Source organism: Episyrphus balteatus, chromosome 3 (assembly GCF_945859705.1).
Source record: "Episyrphus balteatus chromosome 3, idEpiBalt1.1, whole genome shotgun sequence".
Taxonomy (NCBI): Eukaryota; Metazoa; Arthropoda; class Insecta; order Diptera; family Syrphidae; genus Episyrphus; species Episyrphus balteatus.
In genome coordinates this window covers 126,365,500-126,392,991 of record NC_079136.1, presented here as the reverse complement: position 1 = coordinate 126,392,991, position 27,492 = coordinate 126,365,500, and the positions used below count along the sequence as shown (strand labels likewise).

The window sequence follows — 27,492 nt, the reverse complement described above, 5'->3', positions numbered from 1 at the left end:
CCGTGGAAATTGTATGTGCACTGAATTCGCGACGAGAGTGTATCTTGTATCTCAGAGTTATATTAATTTCATTATATTTACCAACAGCTGAGACTAAAGATAACTTAGTCGGTATTTAATCGGCGTGGAGTAAAGATCGTGACTTTCTATATAAGCGGGGTGTTATGAAATGCGCTGATTTTGTGAATTTAAAAATCCGTCTATCGTCGTTGATACCTAAATTTTTTTTTAGTTTTAATTAAATTGTTAATTACAACCAGAAAAAAAAAGAAGTGATCGAAAAAAAAGTATTTAAGGATTGTGAAGCTTTCCTGTCGACTTTCTTGCCGAAGAGAAGTTAAAAAAGAAGAATCAAGGTAATAAACCCGGAATTTTTTTTTTTTTTTTTTGTTTTTCTCTAAGACACAATGTCTGATGCTTATCTTTAAGAACAATACAAAAAAAAATAATGAATTAAATTTAGATAAAAGGTCCAAAGGTGTTATAGAACAAAAGTGCCATAAAGTGATGAATGATCTTTCTTATCTAGGTTGTATTCTTATTTTTTTTTTTTGTAAAAAAAGTGATCTCTTCTGTCATCATAAAAAAGACACGTTCTTGTCTCATGTTACAAAATGTTTCCCTTTCTCTGAAACGGTAAAATTTGTAAGCTTACCATGGTACTAAATGGTCAGAAGAATTAAAGACAAAAAGCGAATGGCCATTTAAACATTTATATGGAATGGTTCTTTTGACACAAATATTTTTGTCCAAGATTGGTTGTGGAATGGCTTTTAGTGGTTTAACCTGTCTCAATATATCCACCAACAGCAGTGTGTTGCAATATTATCTATATGTGTTATTTTGTATTCTTTTTTTTTTTTTTGTTTTTAATTTCGTGTTCGAAGGACGTTCGTTGATATTTTTTTTTTTTTTTTCAAACATGCAAGCCAGCAACCATCAAAAACTATCGCGTAAGCCAATGTGCTTTTAAGTGATGTTTTGGTATTTTGTATTTGTTTTTGTGGGTAAAGTTATATACTATCATTAGTTATTGTGATTTTTCATTGTTTCTTTGACCTTAAATTAATGTAATTATAATTATAAAATTTAATGATGGTAAAGGTATAGTGTTCTTGTTATGTTGAAATTTTTGTTGGTTGCTGAACCCCAAAAACAATTGAATATGAATAAGTAATTAATTCTTTTGTTCTTCCTATTTGACTATGCGCATTAAAATAGACTTAAAAAATATTTCTTGAAAAGTAGCGTTTCCGGGATTTGTTAAATAAATAAATCAAGAAAATATAGAGTTTAAGATGGTAAATCAGACAATTATTTTTTTTTTTTTATTTTTTGTTTACTGTTTTGTTTTCGGTTTGTTTTTTTTTAAGTAACACACATTTAGCATTTGGATATTTTTTGATATCACCTCGATTTTCATATTTTTTTTTCTAAAAAAAAATATTGCGTATACACCATAGTGACCATTTTTACTAGCTCTATAAAGCACCCTTTGGGTTTGTGTAAAAAAATATTCCAAGCTAACGAAGACTCAACAGATTTTTTAGTTTTTCTACAGAAAATAAAATAATACGTATACGTCCCAGTGCCCACTTTGCGCCACAGAGCAACTATAATTGGTTTCGTGTCTAAGAAAAATTAAAATTAACGGTGATTTGTTAGTTTTTTTTTTTACAAAAAAAAATATTACGTATACACCACAGTGACCATTTTAATTTGTTTTACAGGTCAACTATTAGTTTTGTGTTAAAAAAATTTCGAGGTAAAGATTTTGTAGCTAAAAAAAAAAATATTACGTCTACGCCACAGTGGCAAGTATTTGTTTCGTGTCAAAAAAAAAAAAAATCGTGGTTAACGCAGACTCAAAAAAAGTCATTTCGCATAAATATTTATGATTTGCCTTAAGCCCCCACTTATGACATGTAAGAAGAGATATTACATAAAAATCGGTTAAATGCTGTACTTCTTTTTTGCTACGCCTTATAAAGGTAAAACAAAAAAAAAACCAGCAAGATACTGAGAACAATTAGCAATATAGACTTTTGATGCAAACAAAATTTTGTCTGAAGCCACTTTTCCAACACTGCTTACATAGGTTTACCCTATTTTTTTTTTGCCAATTATAAACAGTTACTTGTATCTATTTCAAAAATGAAGAAGCTAAGTTGCAAGGAGGTCATTTTGATCAATTCTTTAATAAATAAAACAGCATTTAATGGCCCCAATTTACCCTATTTAACCGGAATTTTAAAAATAAATAATTACAAAAAATTCAATTAATTTTACAAAGATTTTTATAATAGCGTGCTAGTTTCAATATCTTATAATAATTTGCCTAAATAGCCCAGTTTACCCTTTTTTTATTCGATCATAAAACTTAATTATTAGCTTTACAAAAAAATCAACCACATGTCATTTTACAAATATTTTTAATATATCGTGAATATTTATGATTTGTCGAAATGCCCCAGTTTACCCTATTTTCTGATATGTATAAAAAAAAAACAATTATTTGCTTTACCAAACAATCAACCGGCTAAATGCCTATTTGGCCTTATGTCATTTTGCACATATACATAGTTTTGATGAATAACTATTATTTGCATAAGTCGAACAGCTGTAATCAAAAAAAAATATAATGTCTATACTATGCGGATTGGATAAGTAACAACATCAAATAACCATATCTGCAAACATGTATCAAAAAAAAACCCATCAAATAATAAAATATAAAAAAAAAAAAAATAAACAAAATAAAAAAAAAAAATTATTGTTTAACATTAAATCACGTGGATTTGCGTAAATAGCCATCAATTGCCTTTTTGGGAATTTAGACACACAGTTATATAGAGTTTTTTTTTATGACATACGAAAATGTCGAAGATAAAATATATTTGTCTGTCTATCTGTTTGTCTTAAATGTTTATAAAATTTACAATTTAAGTCAAAAATACATGATTCATTATGATGAAATATTAAAAAAATAAAATGTAATTAAACCTTAATTTTTTTTTGCTATATAGTCGTTTTTTTGGCAAATAAATTTTAGTCCATGTCAAGAGTTTTGTTTTATACGTTTATGGATATGTTTGTCTAAATGACATTTATCTTTTAGATTACTTTATTTTTTTTTTTTTTATTTTGTATATTTTTAATAAAACTTATCTTAACCAAAAACCTAAAAAAAAAAAACCTACCCACTTTTATATTTAATTCCATTTTATCCGCCTTCGACTTAAATAACTTTCACAAAATTTTGAAATTTTATGCCATTTTTATGGAGACAAAACTTTGTGCAAATAAATATTATTATTTTTTTGTTTTGCAGACTGTAGTATGTTCTGGTGTTTAAGTGGCAATAATTTAGGCTTCTTTATGGTTGGTGGTGGGGGAAGGGTAACTTAAAATGTGGGTGACAACGACTAAAAATTTATTTATATATAAAAAAAAAAACCAAAGTTATAAAGTGACTTTTTACGAGCTTTGTGTGTGAAAGATGTCAATGGGGTTGTCACTTTCTGTATGGAAACTATAAATTAAACCTAACAATTTAGGTCGAAATTTATATGAGTTTCAAATTTGTTTTAGAAGGTACATTTTGAAAAGGGCTTAAGCAATTAAAGTTTATGGAAACCAGGTTAAAAGTTAAGCTTTTGGTTTGATTGTTTAAGCAAGGATCGATAAACTTTTTCTTCTAATAGATTATTTTCAAATTGTTTCAAAAAAATAATGGTGTACCTGAAGGTTCCGTTTTATGTCCGACTCTATTTATTACTTTATAAATGCTGTCTAAATTGCCCCCAACATAAAACAAATCCAATTTTACTGTGTAGGTTTTAGAGATTCGTTTTTTAACCGTACTACACGAATGTGGAATGCGTAAATCAGTTCTTTTAATTTCCGTCAATTGTTATTTTCAGGAATTTTAAATATTATATTTATGTCCTTTTAAATCTATTAAATCTTATTTTAAATGGTGACTTTAAATTTAATGGAGAGTGAATAAACTGGGCCTTAGTGTTAGTTGATTTATAAAAAAAAAAGTGGTAATAATGAGTAAGTCAGTTTGAGTTTGAGGAAACCAAAAGATAAGAAAGTTTACAAGTGGTAAATGTGTGACTTAACTAACTAAATAAATATGAAGTTTTCCGAAAGCCCAATCTCTTATAAATTTATGATACTGCAAAATAAAAAGATTCACAAGTTTCCATTGAATTTACTTTCATTTTTTTTTTTCTTAACAATTTTATAATACTTTTGTTAACAAACTGATAAAAGTTATGGTACTTTTGTTTAGTCGACAACAATTTTATTAACAACAATCAATAAATTAAATTAATTTTATCTTTAAAATGAATTGCTTTTTCAACAAGTTATTAAATCATGCATACTTATTTATTTTTTTTTTTTTTTATTTTTTTTTTTAATTACTTGATTATTATGATTTATAAAATAAATTTGATAACAAATTGATATGAATCTCAATCAATGAATTAGATAATTTATTTCAAATTAACAACAACAAAAAAAAATCATTAAAATAAATATATCTATTAAAAATCTATCTTTTATTTAATTAAATTAAATAAACTACTTAACATAATAACGACGCCGCCGACAGTGTATGACATCACAACTAGAGTAGAAATTTATGTGAGTTTATGTTAACCTCTTGAAGTTTGTTAGTTTTATTATTATTTTTTTTTTTTTTTTTTCATTAAATTAACATTTAATTGCAATTGAATAATTTTTCAATCGATTGATTAAGATAAATTATTTATTGAAAATACAAAACATAGATTGTTTGAATAAGAAATTGATTTTATCTCCGGTTCCGTTTTGTCTATGATGTTAAGTGCAGTTATGTAGAAGAATAGTGAATGTTAATAAATTAAATACGAGTATCTTACACATTGGGAGTAAAAAAGAAATAGATTTTTTTAACATTTTCCGACAGATCAAAATTCCGCTTAAAATAAGTGGAATCCGCTTTAGATAATTTTCCGCTTAAATTAAGTGGATTTTTTTTTTAATTCACGCATTCGTGAAATTAAGACGATTTGTCCGCTTTTTTAAGACGGAAGGCAATAAACCATGCAGAAATCCGCTTAATTTAATGTAGAATCCGTATGTTTTTATATGGTCTTTTTTCTCCGTGTAGATTTTAAAAATTTTTACTTTGCGATAAAGGCGAAGAGCTCGTGGTATTTTGCAAATAAATCAGGGTAAAATAGGACAATTTGACGCTTCATAAGTATGTTTGTGATTTAATCCAGATTAACCCAATTGTTTGTAAATTTGGTTAATAATTGCTACGATTCTACAGAAGGCAGGGTAAAATAGGGCCAATTGGGCAATTTACAAATATTAATATTGAACAATATTGATAAAATTACATTATATCACCAAAGAACGAGAAAAGTTTGTTATTTTCTAATATCTATTATAGAAAAGTATAGGGCAAAGTAGGGTTATTCGGTAAGTTCAAATATATATATATTCAAATATATTTTAAATTTAGGCTAAATCAGTAGGTACTTATTGCATTTTTGACTGTAAATATTACTTATATAATATTTTTCAACATATAGACAATAGGGTGAATTAGGGTAAATTGTATATTAGAAAATTGAGAAATAGAACAACAGTTCATGTTTTGAAAATGGAAATGATATACAAATTCAAATATGTATTGAATTGTTTGAAAGGTAGGGTAAAGTGGGGCAATTGCAACGCTTCAAAAATCATGTATTTTATTTTTCCTATACATATCCCATGCAAACCCACTTTACCTTATTTCTACCATTCAAATCAAAAGACCGAAAAAAAAAACAATTTCAACTATTTTAACTATCTATAAAAGACTCAAGGCAGAGACAATAATTTAAATTATATTTATCCAGGCGTCTACTATACTATACCTCTTTAACTACTTTGTACATTATTACCATCAAGAATTCTCAAGACCTCGAAAGAAGTAAAAACTAACTAAAAAAAAAAAAAATTAAAAATTAAATGTCCAAAATCGATAACACATCGAATGCAGTGCAATTTAATTTGTTTGCTTTTCATTTCGTTTTCAGTTCAATTTTAAATTACAAAAAAAAAAAAAAAATTAAAGCAAAGCAAAAGGAAGGAAAAAACCAATCAATTTGATTCAATGCTTAGATGTATCTTGAATAATAATAAGTACGAGTATCTTTCGATTTGAATTATTTAAAAGTGATTTTGATGGTTTTGCTTCCAAATACTTTGTACTGCAGTATGTTTTTTTTTTTTTGTTTTTTTTTGAGAAACCTGATTTGGATTTTTTTTTATGTTTGTTTGAGTAATGAGTTAGCTATGCAAAAAATGTGTATACAAACATATCTATCAGCCGGTCACAGGTTTATATATATAAATATATTTTTAAATAGATTTGAAGGAAATTTGTACCAGAAAATACCTTCTATTTTTATTTGAACCGGATCAAGTCAATGTACTCTACAGCATAGTGTCTATACTTTTAAACCCGGTTTTGATTTTTTTGATTTTTATTTACTTTATTTGTATCTGTCTTGTTTTGAATGGAAGGCGGGCAGAAATTTCAAATTGATTGATAAAAAAAATAAATATAATTTATACAAAATGTAGAATATACGTCATTTACATATGACATAATATTGTTTATTGACAGTTTTTGTTTTTTTTTTTTTGTTTAATCGAGACAAGTAAAACACGTAGGAGGTTTTGAATTTTAATGCATGATGACAAACAAAAAAAAAAAAAAATGATTTAATGATTTGCCCTGGAGATATCATGTTACAGAGGCTTTAAAATCACTTTAATTGTCACAATGAACGTGATAAGCAATATATTATTGTATCATGTGGTTTTATCAATAAGTATATTGGTCATCTTGTTCTTAGGTTTTTTGTATTGATAAAATCAGGTTAGGTCTAGTCATGTTTCATTTAAGGTCTTTTAGTCTTTTTTTCCTTTGAAGTAGGTTTTTTATGTGTGATTGATTTGCATCTTTTCACATGACAAGCAGTAGGAAAAAAGGAACGTTGTTTGAAGTCTTGATTTTATAAAAATATAAAAAAAATGTTTGAAAGATTTGTTTGTTCCTTTTATTTTCAAATTTTTTAAGTTTTTAGAACTAAGAAAAAAAAAAAAAGAATATTTTTCAAATTTTCTAATTACATACCTATCTTACTTTTGTAAGCCCAAGTTAACGCTATAAAAAGCTTAATTTGGAAAAAAGAAATTCTCTATATCCATCCCTTTAATATAATCTTTCGATTGAAAAAAGAAATTTCGAAATGACAAGCAGTAGGAAAAAAGAAACGTTGTTTGAAGTCTTTATTTTATAAAAATATAAAAAAAATGTTTGAAAGATTTGTTTGTTCCTTTTATTTTCAAAAATTTTAAGGTTTTAGAAATAAGAAAAAAAAAAGAATATTTTTCAAATTTTCTAATTACATACCTGCCTTACTTTTGTAAGCCCAAGTTAACTCTATAAAAAGCTTAATTTGGAAAAAAGAAATTCTCTATATCCATCCCTTTAATATAATCTTTCGATTGAAAAAATAAATTTCGAAATCCGACAAGCAGTTTCTGAGAATATCCGGAACATACACACAATAAAAAAAATTATAACAACCTGTCCCTTTTGGTACTTTATAATCTGACTCAAGTAGCACAAAAGTCTAAGATACACCAAAATATTTGGTGTATTTTTTGCACTTTCGTGATATGCATTTTGAATATAAAAAATACACCATTTTCTCGTATAAAATAAACTCCGGTGGTTAAAAAAATATACCGATTTTGGTGTATAAATGGCACTAGTGGTATATTAAATGATCTGTTTTTGGTGAAAATTATCCCTTTGAAATTGAAAAATACACAATAAATCTATGAATAAAATACACCATTTAAATTATTCTGATTTCAAATTTGAACCAAAGTTTATTTTTTATCTCAAACAGTTTGATGAATTCTAATTCCCACCATTTCTTATGAAATAAATGAAAATGAATTTTTATTCACTTTCATAATATATTGCCATAAGAAACCAATGGTGAAATATGATTTTGTTTGCCAAATTTTAAAACGAAACACATTCTATCTACTAATTTTAGATGCTACCCCCTCTAAAAATCGAGCGCCTCAAAAATGTCAGTGAATTAATGATTTTTTTTTTTCGATTTTAAGAATCCATTTTTCAAAAATTATAATTTTTGTGTTGTTTTACATTTTTTTAAGAAAAGTTATTTTATAATGAATCGAAAAAACTAAGAATGCGGGACTATTAGGTCGATAAATATACTATTTTAATAAAATAATTAATCGCTGTCTTCTATTTTTAAATGGCGTCCATTGAAAAATATGGCGTTTCCCACATATACATTTTGGTGAATTTTATGTCCACAGGGTGTGCTTCCTACACCAAACAGAGTGTACAAAATAAACCGTTTTGGTTGATTTCAGAATCAAATAATTTTATGCACCATTAATGGTATATTATAAAAACAACTGAATATCGGTGTATTTTTTGCACGGAATCTCAAAAAAATCTTGAAATTTTGTACAGAAAAGACAGTGGTATAATTTTTATACCACTAATTTTGAGAAATACACCATATTTTTTCAATTTTCTCAATTTTACACCAAAATTAATGAATTTACACCAATTTATACACAAGTGTGCTACTTGAGGAGTTGCCTTTGAATTTAACCAAAGTATACCCACAGCAGCGCCACCAATCGGATTCAGATTATGTAAATTTTTTAATAATTATAATTTATCGCCACTTATTTTGATTTGAGCAATTTCGGTCGAAGCAACCAAATTGGCCAACAATTTTACCACTTTTTAGGAAATATACGAATAAAAACTCTCTATATTTAACTAAAAATCAAAAAAATTTAACAATTTGACTACAGCGCCATCTATTGGTAAATTGTTTGACCAACTCCTAAGCCTTTCTACACTTTGTAGATATAAACAAACAAAAACTTTTTTTTCAATATTTTTCAAACTCAAAATGGTTTAATCTAACTTATTTGATTACAGCGCCATCTATTGTAAAATTCTTTAATCCAACTTTGAATTCTATACGAACAATTTTCTTAAAAACTCAAAAAATCTAAGCAATGTGGTATTACAGCGCCACCTATTGTAAAAACTTTTAACCAATTTTAAAGCCTTTCCTAGATTGTGTATAAAAAATCTACAAAATTTAGTCATAATCGATAGAAAGATAGAACAAACAGTTTTTTTTTTTTTTTAATAGAAAAGACTTTTTTTAACATGAGAATGTGACTTCCAGAAAATGTCATTCTCATGGCATAGTTAATGTCATAATTTAATTGCAACAAATGTCACTATCGTAGCAACGAATTTTATGAACTTTTAATTTCTTTAGTATACACACATTTTTGAAAAAAATTCCTAACGCTATGGAATGTTCTTATCAGGAACAAATTCTCTCAATCAAATAAACCATCATCAACAAAATTATTGAACGGCTGCAATGTTTGCAAAAAAATTCATAAAAAAAAATTACTAAACAAAACAATATTTTTTGCTGAATAATTAAAAAAAAATAAAAACAAAATATTGTCATTAACCTGTTTAAATGTTTTTTTTTTTTTTTTTATTTAGAGACTCTTTGAACATCTGTCCAAACATTTCATCGACAAATAAAAACCTATTTGCCTTTGAACTAAAATTTAAAAAAAAAAAATAGATATCACCAAGCCAATAGAATTTATTATTAAATTTTGCGAGAGCAAATTTAATTAATTTTATTCAATATCAAAATTACATTTTATGTATATGTGTTAATTTCAACACTTTATTTTGATAAATTGTTTATTCATTTTTTTTTTTTAATAATACAACGAGTATGTTAATTACATATCAAAAAATTTGTATTAAATTGTTCAATTTAAAAAATAATAAACTCTTTCCATTTAAATACTTACCACTGCACATTTTTTTTTTTTTATAAAAAAAAAAATTAATTTACAAAAAAAAAAATAGCATCACGTTGTGTATTTGAAAAACAATATATGAGTGCATATCCATAATAATAATAAAAAAAAAAAATTATAATAATTCATAAAAGAAAATGTATCTCATTGCATATTATATCTTTCGGTTCGTCGCACACACAACCCATATTGATATTAAGTATTCTGAACATCGAACAAGGATTGGTCGCTTTACCCACGGAATTTCTGAATCTGAATCTCTGTTGTAAATTAACACAGATACACACAAATCGATGAATGGGGGTGAGGGTAAAAAAAAATAATGTGTGTGTGGTCTGTAATTCTCAATGGAATCCAGTTAAATGGAAAATAAATGATGCACATACGCCCTGGTGTCCCTTTGAATAAAACAAAATGAAAACTGGTTTATAAAATTAATCAAAAAAAAATTAAAAATAAAAAAAACAAAAACAAAAACAATCAGGATAGTAGATTTTGTATATTCATAAATTTATTATCGAATAAAATGCTTTGTATATTTACTTTGTATTTATATAATTTTTTTTTTTGTTACTATCAGTTTCTGTGTGCTAATTTGTAAAACAGATGAAAAATTCATTTATTCGAGAATTGAATTAGTTATTTCAATTATTTTATTTCCACACACTCTCATTATTATTATCTGTTAAATTTATGAGTGCTTGTATGATTGTAAATAAGAAATTATCAAAAATTAATTATCATTACTAATATAAACAATAAATGAATAAAAATACAAACCTGACCTGACCATTTATTTGTAATAATGATAATAATAGATTATTTGTAATTAATTTTTTGGTTGATTGCCCTCAGGATGTACCTTTTTTGTTTTATTGTCAATTTAAACAATTTAATAAAAATAACAAAACAGTTAATTGTGCCTGATGACAATTTAGCGAAGCTGATTAAAAAAAAATAAAATAAGATCAGGTTAATGTGTTGTTTTTTTTAATGAACAGATGTTGTAATTTACTAACTATTTTGATTGCTCAGTTAACACTATGTTTAATTCATTGTATCTACAAATTTTTTTAGTTTATACAAAAACTTTCTGTACAAAAAGTGAGGAGCATTGAATTTTCTTTAAAATAAGACCCATATTGAGTATTTTTAGACAAACGGCTCAAAAGTTATAACAATTATTACATAAAAACATCCAATTCACTTAGTTAAAAATTGTCAATGACCGTATTTTAAAAAAATCATCATTTATTTTTAGAAAGTCATTTTGGAAAAAAAAATTGGCAATCCTGTCTTTTTTATATTAATAGGGTTGCCCCATTCCTTAATTTAATTTTGTTTAAGGATATTCCTAGCTATTTTTGTAGTTAATTGGTAGAATTGTGGTCAATTCGAGATCATGAGAGTCGTCTATAATGGAGTAGAAGTTTTTAGCTTTTGTTTTTCATATTTTTGTCATAAACAAATGTTAAATGCATTTTATCTACTATAGAATTTTAAAAATATACATTTTCCTCAACAATTTTAATGGGCATTTAAATTCCTTTAAAATGAGTACCATATTGAATACTTTAACACTAACTAACAAATTTATTTGCTCAAAATTGTTTGAATTTTGTTTTGAAACAATCTGTGGTTTTTTCACACGTTCACTCATCGTCAAGAATAATTTTTGAAAGTCAACTTTTAATAACTATTATTCATCAATTAGAATTCTATCATTCTTAAATAATTTTGTTCTTATTGAACAAGTCGTGATTCAGAATATTTTGAGTGGTCTAAACCTAAAGAACTAACCAGCCGGAACTCTGAGATCATTTCTGTAGACCAATGTTTAAAAAATTCCACAATAGAATTATAGGTCGCAATGCAAAATGACTATGCTCTAATACTTAAATTAATTTTCTCAAGCCATTTATCTTAAAAGCTTTAAGATCAATAGACTATGGAATTTCCCAAAAACATTTTATTCTTTAATAGTTCTTTGTATGTTACTCATAGCAGCCATCATCCTGTTTAAAAAACAAAAACAGTCTTGGAACAAACAAAAAATATGTGTGGCTTAAAATTAAATCAAACTAGCACGAGCCGAAGCTAATAACAATTCAGAAAAGATTTAGGAGATTTCTTGACAATTAGAAACTAGTTTTTATTATTTTCTCACAGAATGCGTCAATGTCGTTCAACATTCAACTCCCTAATTAGCTTTTATTAGGTTTTTGTGAATTCTTGCAAGTTTTCAAAAGAACAATAGATAGGTAGCTCGTTTCGTTTCGTTTTTTTTTCGGACAAAGCATATGCAAATTATCATCATCATTCTTCTCATGATGATTCTTAATAAACACAAAAAAGACAAATGTGCTATAATCATGAAATTGTTACCTTCAAGTTTATGATGTATTTTTATTTATATAGAGGTTAACCTGTATTCAAACTTATAGTCAAATGAATTATGAATTAATATTCTTTAGAATAATATTTCAAGAGATTGATATAGGTTGGTAATGTTTAAGATATTAACTTACAACAAGTGGAATAAAACCCAAGGCAAAAATCATATGGAAAGGTATATGATGAAATTCGTTACAATCTTTTGTATGCCTTTTAGGCCGGTCTTTCTTGAAATCAAATCTATTACAATCAATGTTAGATACGAAGCCATACTTTATAGCCAAAGAAAATTACATACAATAGCCTGGCGGGGCTTTTAAAAAGGTTTTAACTCGTGAGTAAGAAACTTGTAATTGCAAGATTACCAAAAATTGTATCAATCATAATAATAACCGATTTATCTTTGATTTAACTCAAAATTGTTGTTGAGCCCGGATCTAAAAATCGTTTGAGATGCTACGTGACAAATGTCAGATAGTGTTTTGCAAGAAGGTTATTCATTGTTTTGTTTTATTTTGCTTTGAATTTAAAGCGTTCTTATTGAATAGGATTTGTTTAAGTGCAAAAATTAAAGATTATTTTGTAGTTTATCATTAAATTTCGATAAAGATTCGATAATGCTTCGATAAATGATTCGATGCTTCTATAATGCTTCGATAATGCTTTGTTAATACTTTCTGTTGTGCACTAAATTGATTGATAGTCTATTCAAAAAGTCAGCATTTCCTTGGTTTTAGATTACTTGAATCCATCTTTTTAAATCTTGTCAATCTCACGTTGGGCGCCAAATATAATTTCAATTTTTTTTTTTTTGTAATCTTTGATTTAATAAACCTCTAAATGGCTGATAATTCATTTCAAAAACCAGCATTTCCTTGGATTTAGCCTTCTTGGACCCATCAGTTGACATCTTATAAATCTCACGTTGGGCGCCAAATAAAAGTTTTCCTTTTTATATTTGATTTTGCAAATTAGTGTCGAATTTGACAATAATAAAATTATACCTGTTTGCTTTGGAATTTCTAATAATATTAGAGTGTTTCTTTCAGCATTTCTGACACTATACTCATGTCAATGCTTGGTTTAATTTAACGTCAGGTTTTCATGGAAATATCGATACGCAGGGCGCCATTTTTAATATTTTCACTTTAGACGGTTTGAATAATAATTTCAGATTTTGTTTTAAAGTGTATTGTCATTTTAAGTATGAATTTCTTTGAAATGTCCCCACATTGGGCGCCAAATGAGTTTTTCCACTTTTGACAATTTGTTTTTTTAATTAATTTGGAATTCTTATACATACATTTAATTATTATACATTTAATTATTCAGTTTGAAATTCTACTGAAAATACTCCTACATTGAGCGCCAATTGATTTCAAATATCAATCACAATATCATTAATTTAATCATAAATTCATAGAAAATAAGTTGGTAAACAATTGTTTCAAAGTATTAATTCGTGATGTATCATGCTTTCAGCAATTGCTACATTCTGGAAACTACCCCCTTTGTGCGCTAAGTTTTTCAAGAATTGGATTTCAATTTTCACTTATGGTAATTGTTTCATTAAAACGGGGGTTTCCTATGAAAATATTGCCACTCTAACCCCCAAGTGATTCATTAAACTTCTGAAAGTGATTTAAATTAATTTAAATTGTTTAATTTGATTTGGAATTCCTATGAAAATTGCACCCACGTTGGGCGCCAAATGTTTTAAATTGCTTTAATTTATTGGAAATATTATCAAAATGAACGCCAAGTGATACACTTTTAACAATTATTTTAATTTATTTGGGATTTATCTGAAAATATTCTCACATTGGGCGCCATTTAATTTTATTAGAGCTAAAAATAGTAATTTAAAATATTTTAAATTGTATCACTTAAGTCACGTTCGTGATTTTTTTTCACACTTCTACTCATATTTTAATTATTTAAAATTAAAAACACCAATTAATCGTGCTTTAACCTATAAAACAAACAAAAAAAATTACCAAATTAATTAATATAATCACTTAAAAAGGTACTTCAACAATACAATGAAACAAATAAAAAAAGAAATCCCCCTTGAAATCTGTCAGCTACCAATGTATCTCAAAAAGAATAATATTACTGGCAGTTTATAACTTATGAATAAAATCTCAGAACCTACATACAATTTCAAATTCAATCCCAATTAATTTGCTTCCACTTAATAAAGAAAAAATAAATGATAAAAAAACGTGCTTTCAGATGTAAATTAAAAATGAATATACTCATCATCGTTGAAACCACGTTTTTCTAACACACTCTCTCTGGTATCAATGCAAAAAAGAAAAAATTAAATGATGAGTATAAATCGCTGTAAATACTACAATTTACATAATTTAATATTTTGTGATTTAAATCTCTATGCGCTGAGTTTTTTTTTAGTTTTTCTGAGGGTCTTTAAAAAGGGTTTGGAATTTGCATTTTTGGGGGATGAATAAATTTTGAACTTTTTTCCGATTGAATAATGATTCATTTTACACTGAAAACAATTTACACGTGTCTGTCAGCATCATGTATATTTAAATTTTACACCATGTACAATTTTTACACGATAAGGTTAAACCTTAGGTTAAAATAAAAGGCATGCGTATTAATAACTTCATTAGCTTGATGTAGAATTCCTTTTTTACATCAAGTTTACACTTTATAAAGAGTAAATTTACACCTTACTGTAAATTTTTATAAGAAAATATCAATGAAACTTTTAAATAAATTAAAATTACTTGTAAAACTTACAAGAAGTTTGCAAAAGGTACATTTTATAATAACTTGTTTACAGCACAATACTTGTCTTATAAAATGAAGTAAAAATCGTGTAAAATTACCATTTTTTCAGGTAAACTTTGAGTAAAACACAACAATTGTCAGCTAACTCATCTTGTTTTTGCAGTTCGAACATAATATTTTGTCAAATGTAAATTTTACAGTTAACTAAAAATGTAAAAAAAAGTTTACATTTTACACTTTGATTTTCTTTGAGTGTATCTTTTTCTTTCGTATCAAACTCCTGTCGAATGCTTATATTAAGATTCTCCCTTTATCAATATTTTAATATTTTATAATTTATTTTTTATAAATGATTGACAGTCCATTATTGCGTCATTCAAAAAACTTATGATTTTTTTTCTCTCTCTTTTCATGTTCTCACTTAGGTCATCCTTGATAGAATAATAATAAAAAAAAAAACCTTCATCATCGGAGTTAAACTTGCTGCCCACACACAACAAGTGTTAGCCGATAGCGGTGATTGAAAAAAGCAACAAAACATCTGTGGATCCATCAACCAACTAAAACACACACACAAATCATAATGAAGGCTCTAAGTCGACAATTAGCATACCTGACCCTATTTATACTGACTGTGAAGCTAGTTAATGCTGGAACTATTATAACTGCAGGTGAGTACAACACTAACAGCCGGTGGTATATTATAATCAGCTTAGTATGCTATCAAAACATCAAAAAGACCATTCAATACCGCACACAAAATTGCCAATATCCAGTATCATGATGTGTGTAATGTATCATGTGAGTAGAGAGAGAGAGCTAGGCATTGACTACAACGACGACAACGACTAGCTACTAGACCCTATCGGGTACCCATTGTCTGTCCATTCAACCGGATAGTGCACACATTTATGTGACGGTCACGTTAATAGACCCAAACGAACAATTAATTACCCCCCGCCAATAGCAATTACACCATTCTGAAGTCTTAACAACGGATTTAACATAAAGTTACCAGGGGCGGATTTTGTGAGGAGAGGTGAAATTTCAAAGGGCGCTTAGACTGTACAGCCAGAAACTAAAATTTATGAACTCAGTTGTAATTTTTTATTTACATATGTATGTGAATATTGAAAGGCACTAAAAATAAGGGGGCCCGGGCCCTATTTATTTTTTATACCGAAACAGTTTAAAACTCTTATTTTAACACCAAAATAATAATTTGAAAATATTTATAAAGCAGATGGCTTTCTAGGGCCCTCAAAGCTATGGGGCTCCAGAACTTCAGGGCGCCCTAATTTAACAATATTAATTTGTTAAAAGAGTACTTTTAATTCTTTCCGTGATTTTACGTAACTGAATTAGTTCAGGGCGTCAAAATTAAATCAAAATCAATTAACATTTCTTCACTTTTTGAAGTAAAATTCACAAAAATAGTTCTAAAGGGCAACAAACTAAAGGGGGCGTCAATTTTTTACCCCGAATTTGTAAGAAGTTAGATGAATTTGTTTCTATTATCAATATTGCATTTAATACAGGCGCAAAATAAGCGGAACATAATTGTAAGGGGCGCCTATTAATATTTCACTAGCGCCCTTTTCAAAAAAAAAAAAAATATTAAAAATGTAATTTCCCTCCTGAATTCAAACAATAATAAATCAAGTCGATATTACATCATTTTTTTCTTTTCATAAAAATTAAAATGATTACCTTCATAATTCATCCCAAAAATTCATTATAAATCCACCCCTGGAATACCTTAATTACTCACCTGCATTAAATGCACTTGTACTCTGTAACTGACAGAGATTCATATTATAAAGAGAGTACGAAGGGAGCCAAGAGTAGAGAGCTGAACTGAATACATCATTCCCTATGCTATGTTGGAATATTTAATTCAATTTTGTAGATTAACGCTCGTGTTGCCACACGTTTCGTTCACATAACAAACTACCTCTCTCTGATTCTGATCAAATATAGCCATTCATTGCTGTTGTAAAATCTCTCACATAATAAAAAATAATATTAAAAAAAAAAAAAAAATGAAAAACTGGCCGGATGAAATTAAAGCCACTTATGATACGTTAACACTTTCCCGTGATTTGTTGCTAATTGCACTGATTGTATGCCGATTAACTCTGCCATCAAAATTGTATTAAGTTGAGTAATGGTTTGCTGATGAATGTTTTGTATGTATGTAACGCTAACGGGTGCATAAAGTTCATTGTCGAGCATCATTTATCAATCATAAATGAAGGTGGTTGACATTTGAAAAAAAAAAAAGATTAGGGAATCTATAGGATTTGAAGGATAATAATGATGAAACAATATTGATAACGGATATCGGCATTAGAAAGACCAAAATAGAGGAGGGATTAAATGGATTTTCCATTTAAAATGACATTTGACAAAGGAATGTCACTTTAGATAAGAGCATAAGATGCAAAAGAGTGTTGACAGATGTTTCAGTATCTACCTACTGTCATTACAATTGACTGGTGGTGATTTGGAGATAGCGCTGACAGCTGTCGTAAAATGCTTTTAAAACTTCTTTTGTATTTGAAAAGAGAAGTTTGAATCTCGGAATATGGAAAACGACGAATTCGTTAAAACAATATGGTTGCCAACTGATCCGAAATAAAATGCTTCTTTTAATTTTAGTGTTATTTTCATAGAAATGCACAATGGATTTATGTACAAATTTAACAACATTATAACCCAAATCCAAGAATTTTTAAGTTTTCATTACTACGAAAAATATAATTTAAGATAAGAGAAGTTGTTGAACGTCAAACAGACATTTGACAGTTGACATCATTAGCAATTAATCAATTAAAAAAAAAAAAATTACTTTAGGATTAATAAAATATCATTTGATATAAGCTGCGTTCCTTTGGAAATATTTATCTACTTTTTAGTACTTAAAGCTGCTTTGAACTACTTTTTCAGTATAGCAAAGTAGTTTTAAGTAATAAAAAGTAGATAAATATTTCCAAAGGAACGCAGCTATTGAATTAAACAGTAGTAAAACTATAAATTGTCATTTTTTTAAATGAAAAATTGAACATGTCAACCCTAGAATACTTCAAAAATTAATAGTAGGAGCAACATTGTGGAAAATCTGTTTATATGAAAACAAAAAACGATGGAAATGTTTTTTTAAGTGAAAATGTAAAATTGTAAAAAATAAAATTGTGGCCACATTATTGGTGAAGATAGAGTTTTTTTTTTAATTTAAAACAGCCACAGCAAGAGTTCGATGCTATGCTTTAATTCTCATTTTTTTTTTTTTTTTTTGTTATTGTGGACTTTCCATTACAGTGTATTCTTGAACATTTTTCAGTGAAATGATCCTTTTTTCTGTTAGCAGAATTTTTGAGAGTTTTGTATTGTACCTTTTTTGAACAAAAGTTTGGAGAGTTTCATTTTACATGTACTAAGCTTAAATTTTGAGATTTTTTCAACACTTAAAATGCTGGAATTTACAAAATTATGAGGAATTGTGTTGAAAACTTTAAAAAGCTAGTATTTTACGTTATTATTTATTTATAAAACTGCATAGATTTCGTCGGTTAATATTTTGTTGCCTTCAAAATGTTGGAGATTTTTGTTTTACTCCTTTTAAACACTTAGTGCTGACTACTACATTTGTTTTACATCCAAATATTTTGAGTTAAGCCACAGATTGGAGAGTTGTATTAATTTACGATGTAAATTATATTTTGGAGACATCTGTTTCACGCGCCTTAAACTACATACAGAAAACAATACCAATTCTTTTATTTTTAAAGGTAAACTAGTTTTTTTTTCAGGTAAACAAAATTATATGTAACAACTAAAATTTTGGAGAGTTTCAATTTCATTTACGCTCTACGCTAAGTCTAATTTTGCCGAGTTTCTTTTCACGCTTAAAATGGGATTCATTAACACAAGGACCATACTTTGTGTTAACAATTTTTCATGTTTTCAAAATTTTGTAGAGTTTTATTTTCAACTCTAAAAAAAAATTATTTTACATTTTTGGAAAAATTTATTGACAATTTCAGTTACTCAAGTACCATGTTTTGTTTTAATAAATGTTTTAAGTCTATAGGATTTTGGAGAGTTTTTTTTTAACTTTATTTAAGTCAATCTAGCAGTAAGGTCCAATTTATTCACTCTCCATTATATTTAAAGGTCCCATTAAAAATAAAAAATCTGTCAAATTACATACAAATTTTAAAATTTCCCGTTTTTAATGGAGACTTTAAATTTAATGGAGTGTGAATAAATTGGGCCTAAGTCTTCTTTTCTCAATAGATTCGCAAGTCTTTTTGTTTAGAGACTTTCAACATAATGCCATTGATGATTAAAATAAATATTTACTACTAAGGTCCAATTTATTCACTCTCCATTATATTTAAAGGCCCCATTAAAAATAAAAAATCTGTCAAATCACATACAAATTTTAAAATTTCCCGTTTTTAATGGAGACTTTAAATTTAATGGAGTGTGAATAAATTGGGCCTAAGAGAAAAAAATATAAGCACAGAAAAACATCATTGGTCAAAAGTCAAGTGAAAAAATGCACTCAACTCATTCAAATGTTAGAAAAACTACCAAGAAAAGTAATTAAAATAACATTTATGTGATTCTGATTATCATAAATATTAAATCTAGAATTGACCAGAAAAAAATAAAAATGATTTATTGAGTTAAAATCATTTATTTTGAGACTTTGGATGATTAATGATCAAAACAGGATAAACAAATGCATTTTTTAGAAAATTTGTATGGCTTTTTTTTAGAAGATACATATGTACATATAAATAACATCTGTCATTTGATATGCCTGACATGATAGTTGTTGTCTTTAGAACTATTTTCTTTCTCAACTCAAGATTACTTCAAAGTGATGACTCTTTATGATTTTCTAAAATAAAATTAAGTTCAATAAATCTCTCCAAAGCCTAAAAATACAATCTGTATGTAACATATCATCGTGACATGTCTGTCATGCGACTAAAATAATAATAAATTGTCACACTGTTGACCAAATATTTCTTGATATAACCTCGAAAAACATCACCATGTCCTGTTCATAGTTCAATGGAGTCAAGGCCATCAGAATAAAACCACAAACTTCATATGCCACATGATCTGTCATGCGGTTTGTTGAACAATTATTGACATTTGTCATATTTTTTTAATGACTTTTTTATATGCTAAATGCAATTTAAAGTGATAATTAAATTTAAGCTTAAATAATAATGAGGAGAAGAAGTAAAAAAAAAGTGTGACGAAAGAATGCAGCATACACTTTTTAATGTTCTTGAGGTTTTTAACATTTTTATTTTTTTTTGTTTGTAAGTCTTCTTGTCATACAAAGTATTATAAAGCTTTTAAAATTAACAAACATACGTCAAGGAAAACCACACGAAAAATTGCGAAATGCTCAAAGCCACTATTGCAGCAAAATAGCAATTTGGGTGGAGTGGAGGTTGTAAGTTAAAAATTGAAAAAAAAAAATGAAAATGAAAATGAAAATGAAAAGATACGTGAAGCAGTAGCAAGCATCATATCCATTATCTGGAACGAAAGAGCCTCGGGCAGCTTTGGTAAAGAAGGCAGGCATAATATAGCGGCATGTTTCTGCAAAGTGTAGAGTAGATATATGTTTGTAGACATGTGTGTATAAATGAATGTAGAAAAGTGCAGCCGGTACATGAAACGTGCTATGTATTCATTTCGATAACGATGAACGAAGCCAACGGACGATCAAACTCAGATGCGGTCTTTTCTCTCTTGATTTGTTTCCGATTTGTGGTCAGTGGTTAAATAGCAAATGGTTCGATATGAGTGTGTAGTCAGGGACTATTTCCGGTGATTATTTTTCTGTTTTTTTTTTTTTTGTTGGTTGCTCCTTTTTCTTTTGAACAAGCAGTTACCCGGGGACAGAATGAAAGAAAATAGACCAATTTCTTTTCCGCTTTTTTTTTTGGGGACAAAGTTTGACTGCTTTCGTACACATTCGAGGGAATATTTTTGTGGTTAACAATACAAGGTGGCAATGTGACAATAAAGATAAATGGGGAGCTTAATTTTATTGTATTTTTATATTTAAAGTTATTTATAAAATTGTTAAAGTTGTAATTGCGGGTCTTTATTGTACCCTTGGTTTTGTTCCGCTTGACTGTTGTTTTAACGATCTAGGTTGCCTGCTGCGTTACTGGGTCAGCGACATGTTTTTTTTAGTGCTAAACACGTATCATAAATAATAGTCACTATCAAGGTTTTTTTTTGAATAATTTTGTTCTGTTGTTTGAAAGGAGAGGGTTTTGACTAAATGGCGCCCGGGTAGATAATGAAAGATTAAGCTGGACGCTGTAATTTGTGCTATATTTATATCTGAACTAAGAAAACTAAATGAATTTAAGGACTTTACATAGGGATAACACATTAATACAAATTTTTTATCTTCGTTAAGTTTCGTTCAATTTTCATTTTATTAATAAAGAGCACTTTAAAAGCAAATGTTCTAAAAATTAAAATTGACAATTGCTGTGCGATTTTATCAACCTCCACAAGATAATTTTTTTTGAATTTTCAAGACAAAAAGCTTACAGTTTTGAAAAGGTTCTACGACCATTAAGTACCTGTTATATTAAACCGTCCCTGAACAGACTGATTTTATAATTTTAACGCCAATGACATGGGAAAATTCTTGTTTATATTAACATAATGCAAAAATTAAATATAAATAAATTACTTTGATAAGATTTGTCGCGTGGACACGTAATATGTAAGCGTGTAGATAAGGTGGCTATCTTGAATTTTATAGGAAGGAAAAATATTGTTTTGAAGTAGTTTTTTAACATTAGATAAACTAAAAGGGCCTAATCACTGGGTGATTAATTAGTGGGGAGATAATGTACAAGTACCTACTTCATGATTCAGAAAAAAAAAGACAGTTCCCAGATCGGTTGTTAACTTTTGGTCTTGTGAAATCTAGTTACAAAGTTTACGTATCATCGACTTACCCGGAATTAGAAATGAATGATTTCATGCTATAGATAACGAGTCATATTGCTAGTTTTTGAGCATGTGATCGAAAGGAATGTTGTTCCTAGTAATATATGGAAGAGCTTCAAGTTTGCAAACAACTTTTACCAGAGATTGCAGCTGTGGAACGTAATGCTGAACCTAAATATTGAGTCACAACTGTGATTAGCAGCATTCTCATTTCATTGCGAATTTGTGGAACGTATTTTTTCCTGTGGAACGTATATTTTTCCATTTCATATGGAAGTCCAAAATTAAATTTAGTCCATGCAAATCATGGTAAAAAAATTGATAAACAAATTTGTGGAACTTAGTTTCTCCTGTAGAACATATTTTTTTCCATTTCGTATGGAAGTCCAAAATTAAATTTAGTTCATGCTAATTATGGTAAAAAAATTGGTTTATTTTTCCATAAGTATTTACATTCAGCTCAGTCCGCAGAATCCAGTGGGCATCCAGGGGAGCATCCACACTTAAAACCTAGGAATTTTGTGGAACGTATATCTTTTCAAGAAAGAGCAAGAGAATTTATTTCTAATGACTTTCTCAATTTTCCAAACGTGCATTCACGCTTTTCATATAACCAGTTCATTGAAAACAAGTTACCAAATTTTATGGAACATACCTAATTCTGTTTATCATTTCACGACGTATAAACCCTTTTGAACCCAAGCTATGAAAATCAATATTAAAAAATATTTTTTCAGTATTATCGTGTCAAAAACATCACAACTAAGAAATATGAATAGCAAAAAGTTATGTTCCAAAATAAAAAATAGCAAAACTAATGTGTTATTCTCATGTTACATGAAAGTAACATACACTGCCTATGACGATGACCACCAAAAAAAGTCGGACAACTGAGAATATAACTTTTTATAGAACAATAATGTATGCTACTTCTTCTAAAACACAAAACACTTTCTGGATTAACATTTTTAATATCTTTTTTTCAAAATTGTTTGCAAAAAAAACAAAAAAAAATGTGGATTTCAGTTCCTTTTTCCATAAAAAAATTAAAAGTACGATATTTGACCATTTTTTTTGTATTAATCCAGTAACTAGGCATTATTATCTTTCAATTAAGCCATCGAAACCTAAAAAATTATTTACCTAATGGAATATTTTTTTACGAATTTTTAAAGATATGTTACATGAGAGTAACGCTGGTATCGAAAGGGTTAAATCAAGGTTTTCCATGATTTTTATGTAATTAAAAGCAAATCCTGATTATACAATATTATACCTTCATCAACTTTTTCCGACGAAAACAAAATTAGTAAAAAATTTGTGGAACATAGGAATAGTCACGTTCCACAAAAATTTAACGATATTTTCATTTTTGCCCCAAGTATTCACATTCGTAACAGTCCACATAATCCAGTTTTCACAGAAGTATCCACATTTTCAACCTAAGATTTTTGTGGAACGTAAATCTTTTTAAGAAAAGCATTATTACTTTCCACAATATTTTCTATGTTTTTCTCAATTTTCAAAATGTATATTCACACTACTTCATATAATCATTTAACTGAAAACAAAGTTACCAAATTTTGTGGAACATATTCTTTTTTTCATCTCACGGCGAATTAAATCAAGGTTTCCCATGATTTTTTTCTCCAAAATTATTCCCTTTACGTAATTAAAACCAAAATCCTGATAAATATCACATGCTTACACAACCTTTCTCCCACACAAAATCACCTTCATCAACCTTTTCCGAAAAAAAAAAAAAAAAATAAATACACAAAAAAACCTTCCACCCTCACCTTCCAGCCTTGAAAAAATGTTAAATTAAAAATTCAAATTTAATGCGTATTATATTTTGTTTCATCATAAATTTATATAAATTATTACAGATACAAAACCAGCACAATGTGTTATTACAACCGATGACAACTTTCAAGTAATCAAGGATGTCGGTTCGGTATGGCATACAAATAATTCGTGCGTGCGACATTCCTGTGAACTCGATGAAGATGGCAATCCCCATGAGAAGCTCCATGAAGAGACTTGTGTGGTAAATTGTAAAGATGTAAGTCAAAATCTCATTTTTCACTTTCTTTTTTGTTTTCACTTTTTTTTTACCCCAAGAACCGAAACCAAATTTACATAAATTTTCTCTTTTTTTTTCATCTCGATGTCCTTTAGGAATACGAATACCGCCCAGATCTAACTAAATGTTGTGGAACATGTGTGAAAACAAAATGTCTACACAATTCAAAGCTCTATAACGTGGGTGAGACATGGCATTCACAATGCACAATTCTCGAGTGTACATTACATAATGGTGAAGCGATGATATCTGCTTACACAAAGACATGTCCTCCGGTCCCAACAAACTGTCCACAATCTGATTTGTATAAAGACAACTGTTGCACATATTGCCGTAGTCAAGGTGTCGATACGAAGACCATTGACAGCGGTTTATATCCCGATGATGAGGAAATTCAAGACAGAGAATACTACAAACATCATCCATGTGTTCGGGACTGTAAGGTGGGGGCAAAACCAATGATTTGCAAATACACTTTTGTGGTCGAATGGTATGAAACTCTTAGTAATGCTTGCTTCGATTGTCCAAGCAATATCACAGATTGTCGACGTCCACATTGCATCACTGGCGATGGTGTGAGAAGGAGTATTACCGTGGTGAATAGAATGATGCCAGGTCCTTCGATAGAGGTTTGCCTAAATGATACAATTATGGTAGATGTGAAGAATCATATGTTGGGGGAGAGTACAACATTGCATTGGCATGGTTTGCATCAGCGAGACACACCTTATATGGATGGAGTGCCTCATGTGTCGCAATGTCCAATTCAGCCACATTCCACATTTAGATATACATTTGGGGCGGTAAATCCTGGAACTCATTTCTGGCATTCACATACAGGAATGCAGAGAGGAGATGGATGTTTTGGGGCGATGATTATCCGACAGCCAAGGGAGATTGATCCTCATGGTGATTCATACGATTTTGATTTACCAGAACATAAACTTATGATTCAAGACTGGGCACATCAGCCGGGAGTGTCGATGTATGCATCACATTATCATTCTGTTGGGGATAATAAGCCTCCAAATGTTTTGGTTAACGGCCGTGGAAGGTATTATCCTGATATTTTCAAACAACAAGAACAAGCCCCAGTAGCTGCTAGTCTCCCTCTTAAAAATATTGCAAGTCCAACAGAAGCTAATTTGATCGAAGATGAAACAACCACCTTTTCCGAGTTTGAATCATTCCAACCCGAAACAACTACTTTACCAGAAGATGTGGATCTATTCCAACCTGAAATCAAAGAAAACATGAAAATGGAGCTTCCACTGAGCAGATTCAAACGTTCCACACCAATTCCCTTGGATCAAATTCCCCTCGAAGTATTCACAGTAGCTGAGGGCTTCAAGTATCGTTTTAGGAGTATTAACGCCGAGTTTCTAAACTGTCCAGTTGCTCTTTCGGTAGATAATCACACCCTCTCGGTTATCAATTCTGATGGTTATGATGTGGAAGCTATCAATGTCACATCTGTGGTGACTTATGCTGGAGAACGTTTCGATTTTGTCATTCATGCCAACCAACCCATTGGAAACTACTGGATTCGTCTAAAAGGTTTAATGGATTGTGACGAAAGATTCACATCGGCCTTCCAAGTTGCTATTCTTCACTACCACGGTGCCGAAAAGAATGAACCCGAAGGAGTACCCTATTATGATTTCCAACCTGGTGGAATTGAGTTGAACTCTCTAAACATGGGTCCTGGTTATACAGGCATTGTCACCATAAACGAACTTAAAGCTTTGGCGGAAACCCCCAAACATGAACAAGATGATCTTCTTAAAAAAGAAGCCGATTACAAATTCTTTGTTTATTATGATTTCTATCCCAAGGATAATCCTGATTTCCATCCTGCTGGTTTATATGGATTTAATGAAGTGACTAATGGCAATCCAGTTCTGACACCACAATTAAATCATATTTCAATGACAATGCCATCGTTGCCGCTGATGCCGGCGAGAGATCATATTGATGATTCAATGTTTTGTAATGATACGACTTTCCAGAATCAGGGAATCGATTGTAGGAAGGATTTCTGCAAGTGTCATCATGTTTTGCAAGTGAAATTGAATGCAGTTGTGGAATTGATATTGGTTGATGAAGGTGTTGCTTATGATGCTAATCATCCGTTTCATTTGCATGGAAATGCTTTTAGAGTTATTGGATTGGATCGTGTGGGAAAGAATGTTACAATCGAAACTGTAAGTTTATTTAAATCTAAATTGGACAGAATTTTAATTCTAACTTTCTTCTTCTTCTTCTTCTTTTTTTTTTAATTTAGATCAAAGAAATGGATAGATTAGGTCAACTTCATCGAAATTTTGATAAACCTCCAGTTAAAGATACTGTTACTGTGCCAGATGGTGGTTATACAATTATTCGATTTAATGCTGATAATCCTGGTTATTGGTTACTTCATTGTCACATTGAATTCCATGCAGAAGTTGGAATGGCTTTGGTGATTAAAGTTGGTGAACATAATCAAATGGTTCCGGTGCCAAAGAATTTCCCACAATGTTCCGATTATATACCAGATTTGGAAGATGATGCGGATAGCTCTGGAGCTAGCAGTGTGATACATAGACTAACGTGGTTTTCTATGCTGGTGGGAGTTGTAATTAGTTTAAGATGTTATTTTTTATAGTATTTTGGAGAGAATGTATAGAGTAATAGAATGTAATAATGTATAGTATGTATGTGTGCGTGTTAGAGACGTATTGTGAATTTATTTTGACTGAGATATTAGTTAAGGAAATTATAAATAAAATTTGTAAATAATATATTTAAGATTTTTATATAAAAAAAAAACATGTTTTTTCTTTTAATTGGACGGAAATCTAAAGGATAAACGATTGAGCTACGTTGGCAACCGTGTTTTTAATAAAAATATTAAACAACTGAGAACTGGAAACGCGTCTAACCGATTTTGTTCCCAGGAAATTCGAATAATGTGGAGAGAATCCTTACGTTCAAAACAAAGAATAAGAACTTCAATTCAGAATTGGATCTAATCAGTCTGGTGTCCTACAAAATTATGTTGAAATGACTTCAAGTATTAAAAAAAAGTATTAAAATCAGAGCCTTAAAAAATTAAGAGAGTATCATCTTACTGAAATCAGGTCATGTCGAATATTATGGTAGAGTGTTATTGAAATTGAAATTTTCATCGCCGTTATTTAGATTAGAATTGCTTGTGTTTTCGAGGCCATAAGCCCCTGACAAAACTTAAAAGCACTAGAGTCCTTTTTAAA

General features: G+C 28.9%; 2 protein-coding genes across 2 annotated transcripts in view; both read left to right on the top strand.

Annotated features, from left to right (window-relative positions):
- Positions 1-27,492, top strand: part of LOC129916830 (protein numb) — a 323,367-nt gene that overhangs the window by 182,763 nt on the left and 113,112 nt on the right. The window lies entirely within an intron of this gene.
- On the top strand, positions 237-27,025 carry LOC129916824 (uncharacterized). The gene is made up of 5 exons (XM_055996998.1): positions 237-356; positions 15,567-15,812; positions 24,042-24,217; positions 24,334-26,442; positions 26,523-27,025. Exons 2-5 carry the CDS (start codon positions 15,725-15,727, stop codon positions 26,883-26,885), a joined length of 2,736 nt encoding a protein of 911 aa, XP_055852973.1. The 5' UTR covers positions 237-356; positions 15,567-15,724; the 3' UTR covers positions 26,886-27,025.

Coding starts and splice junctions, on each gene's coding strand:
- LOC129916824 (XM_055996998.1), top strand. CDS start 15,725: ATGAAGGCTCTAAGTCGACAATTAGCATACCTGACCCTATTTATACTG. Junction 15,813..24,041: donor TGGAACTATTATAACTGCAG/GTGAGTACAACA, acceptor AAATTATTACAG/ATACAAAACCAGCACAATGT. Junction 24,218..24,333: donor GTGTGGTAAATTGTAAAGAT/GTAAGTCAAAAT, acceptor GATGTCCTTTAG/GAATACGAATACCGCCCAGA.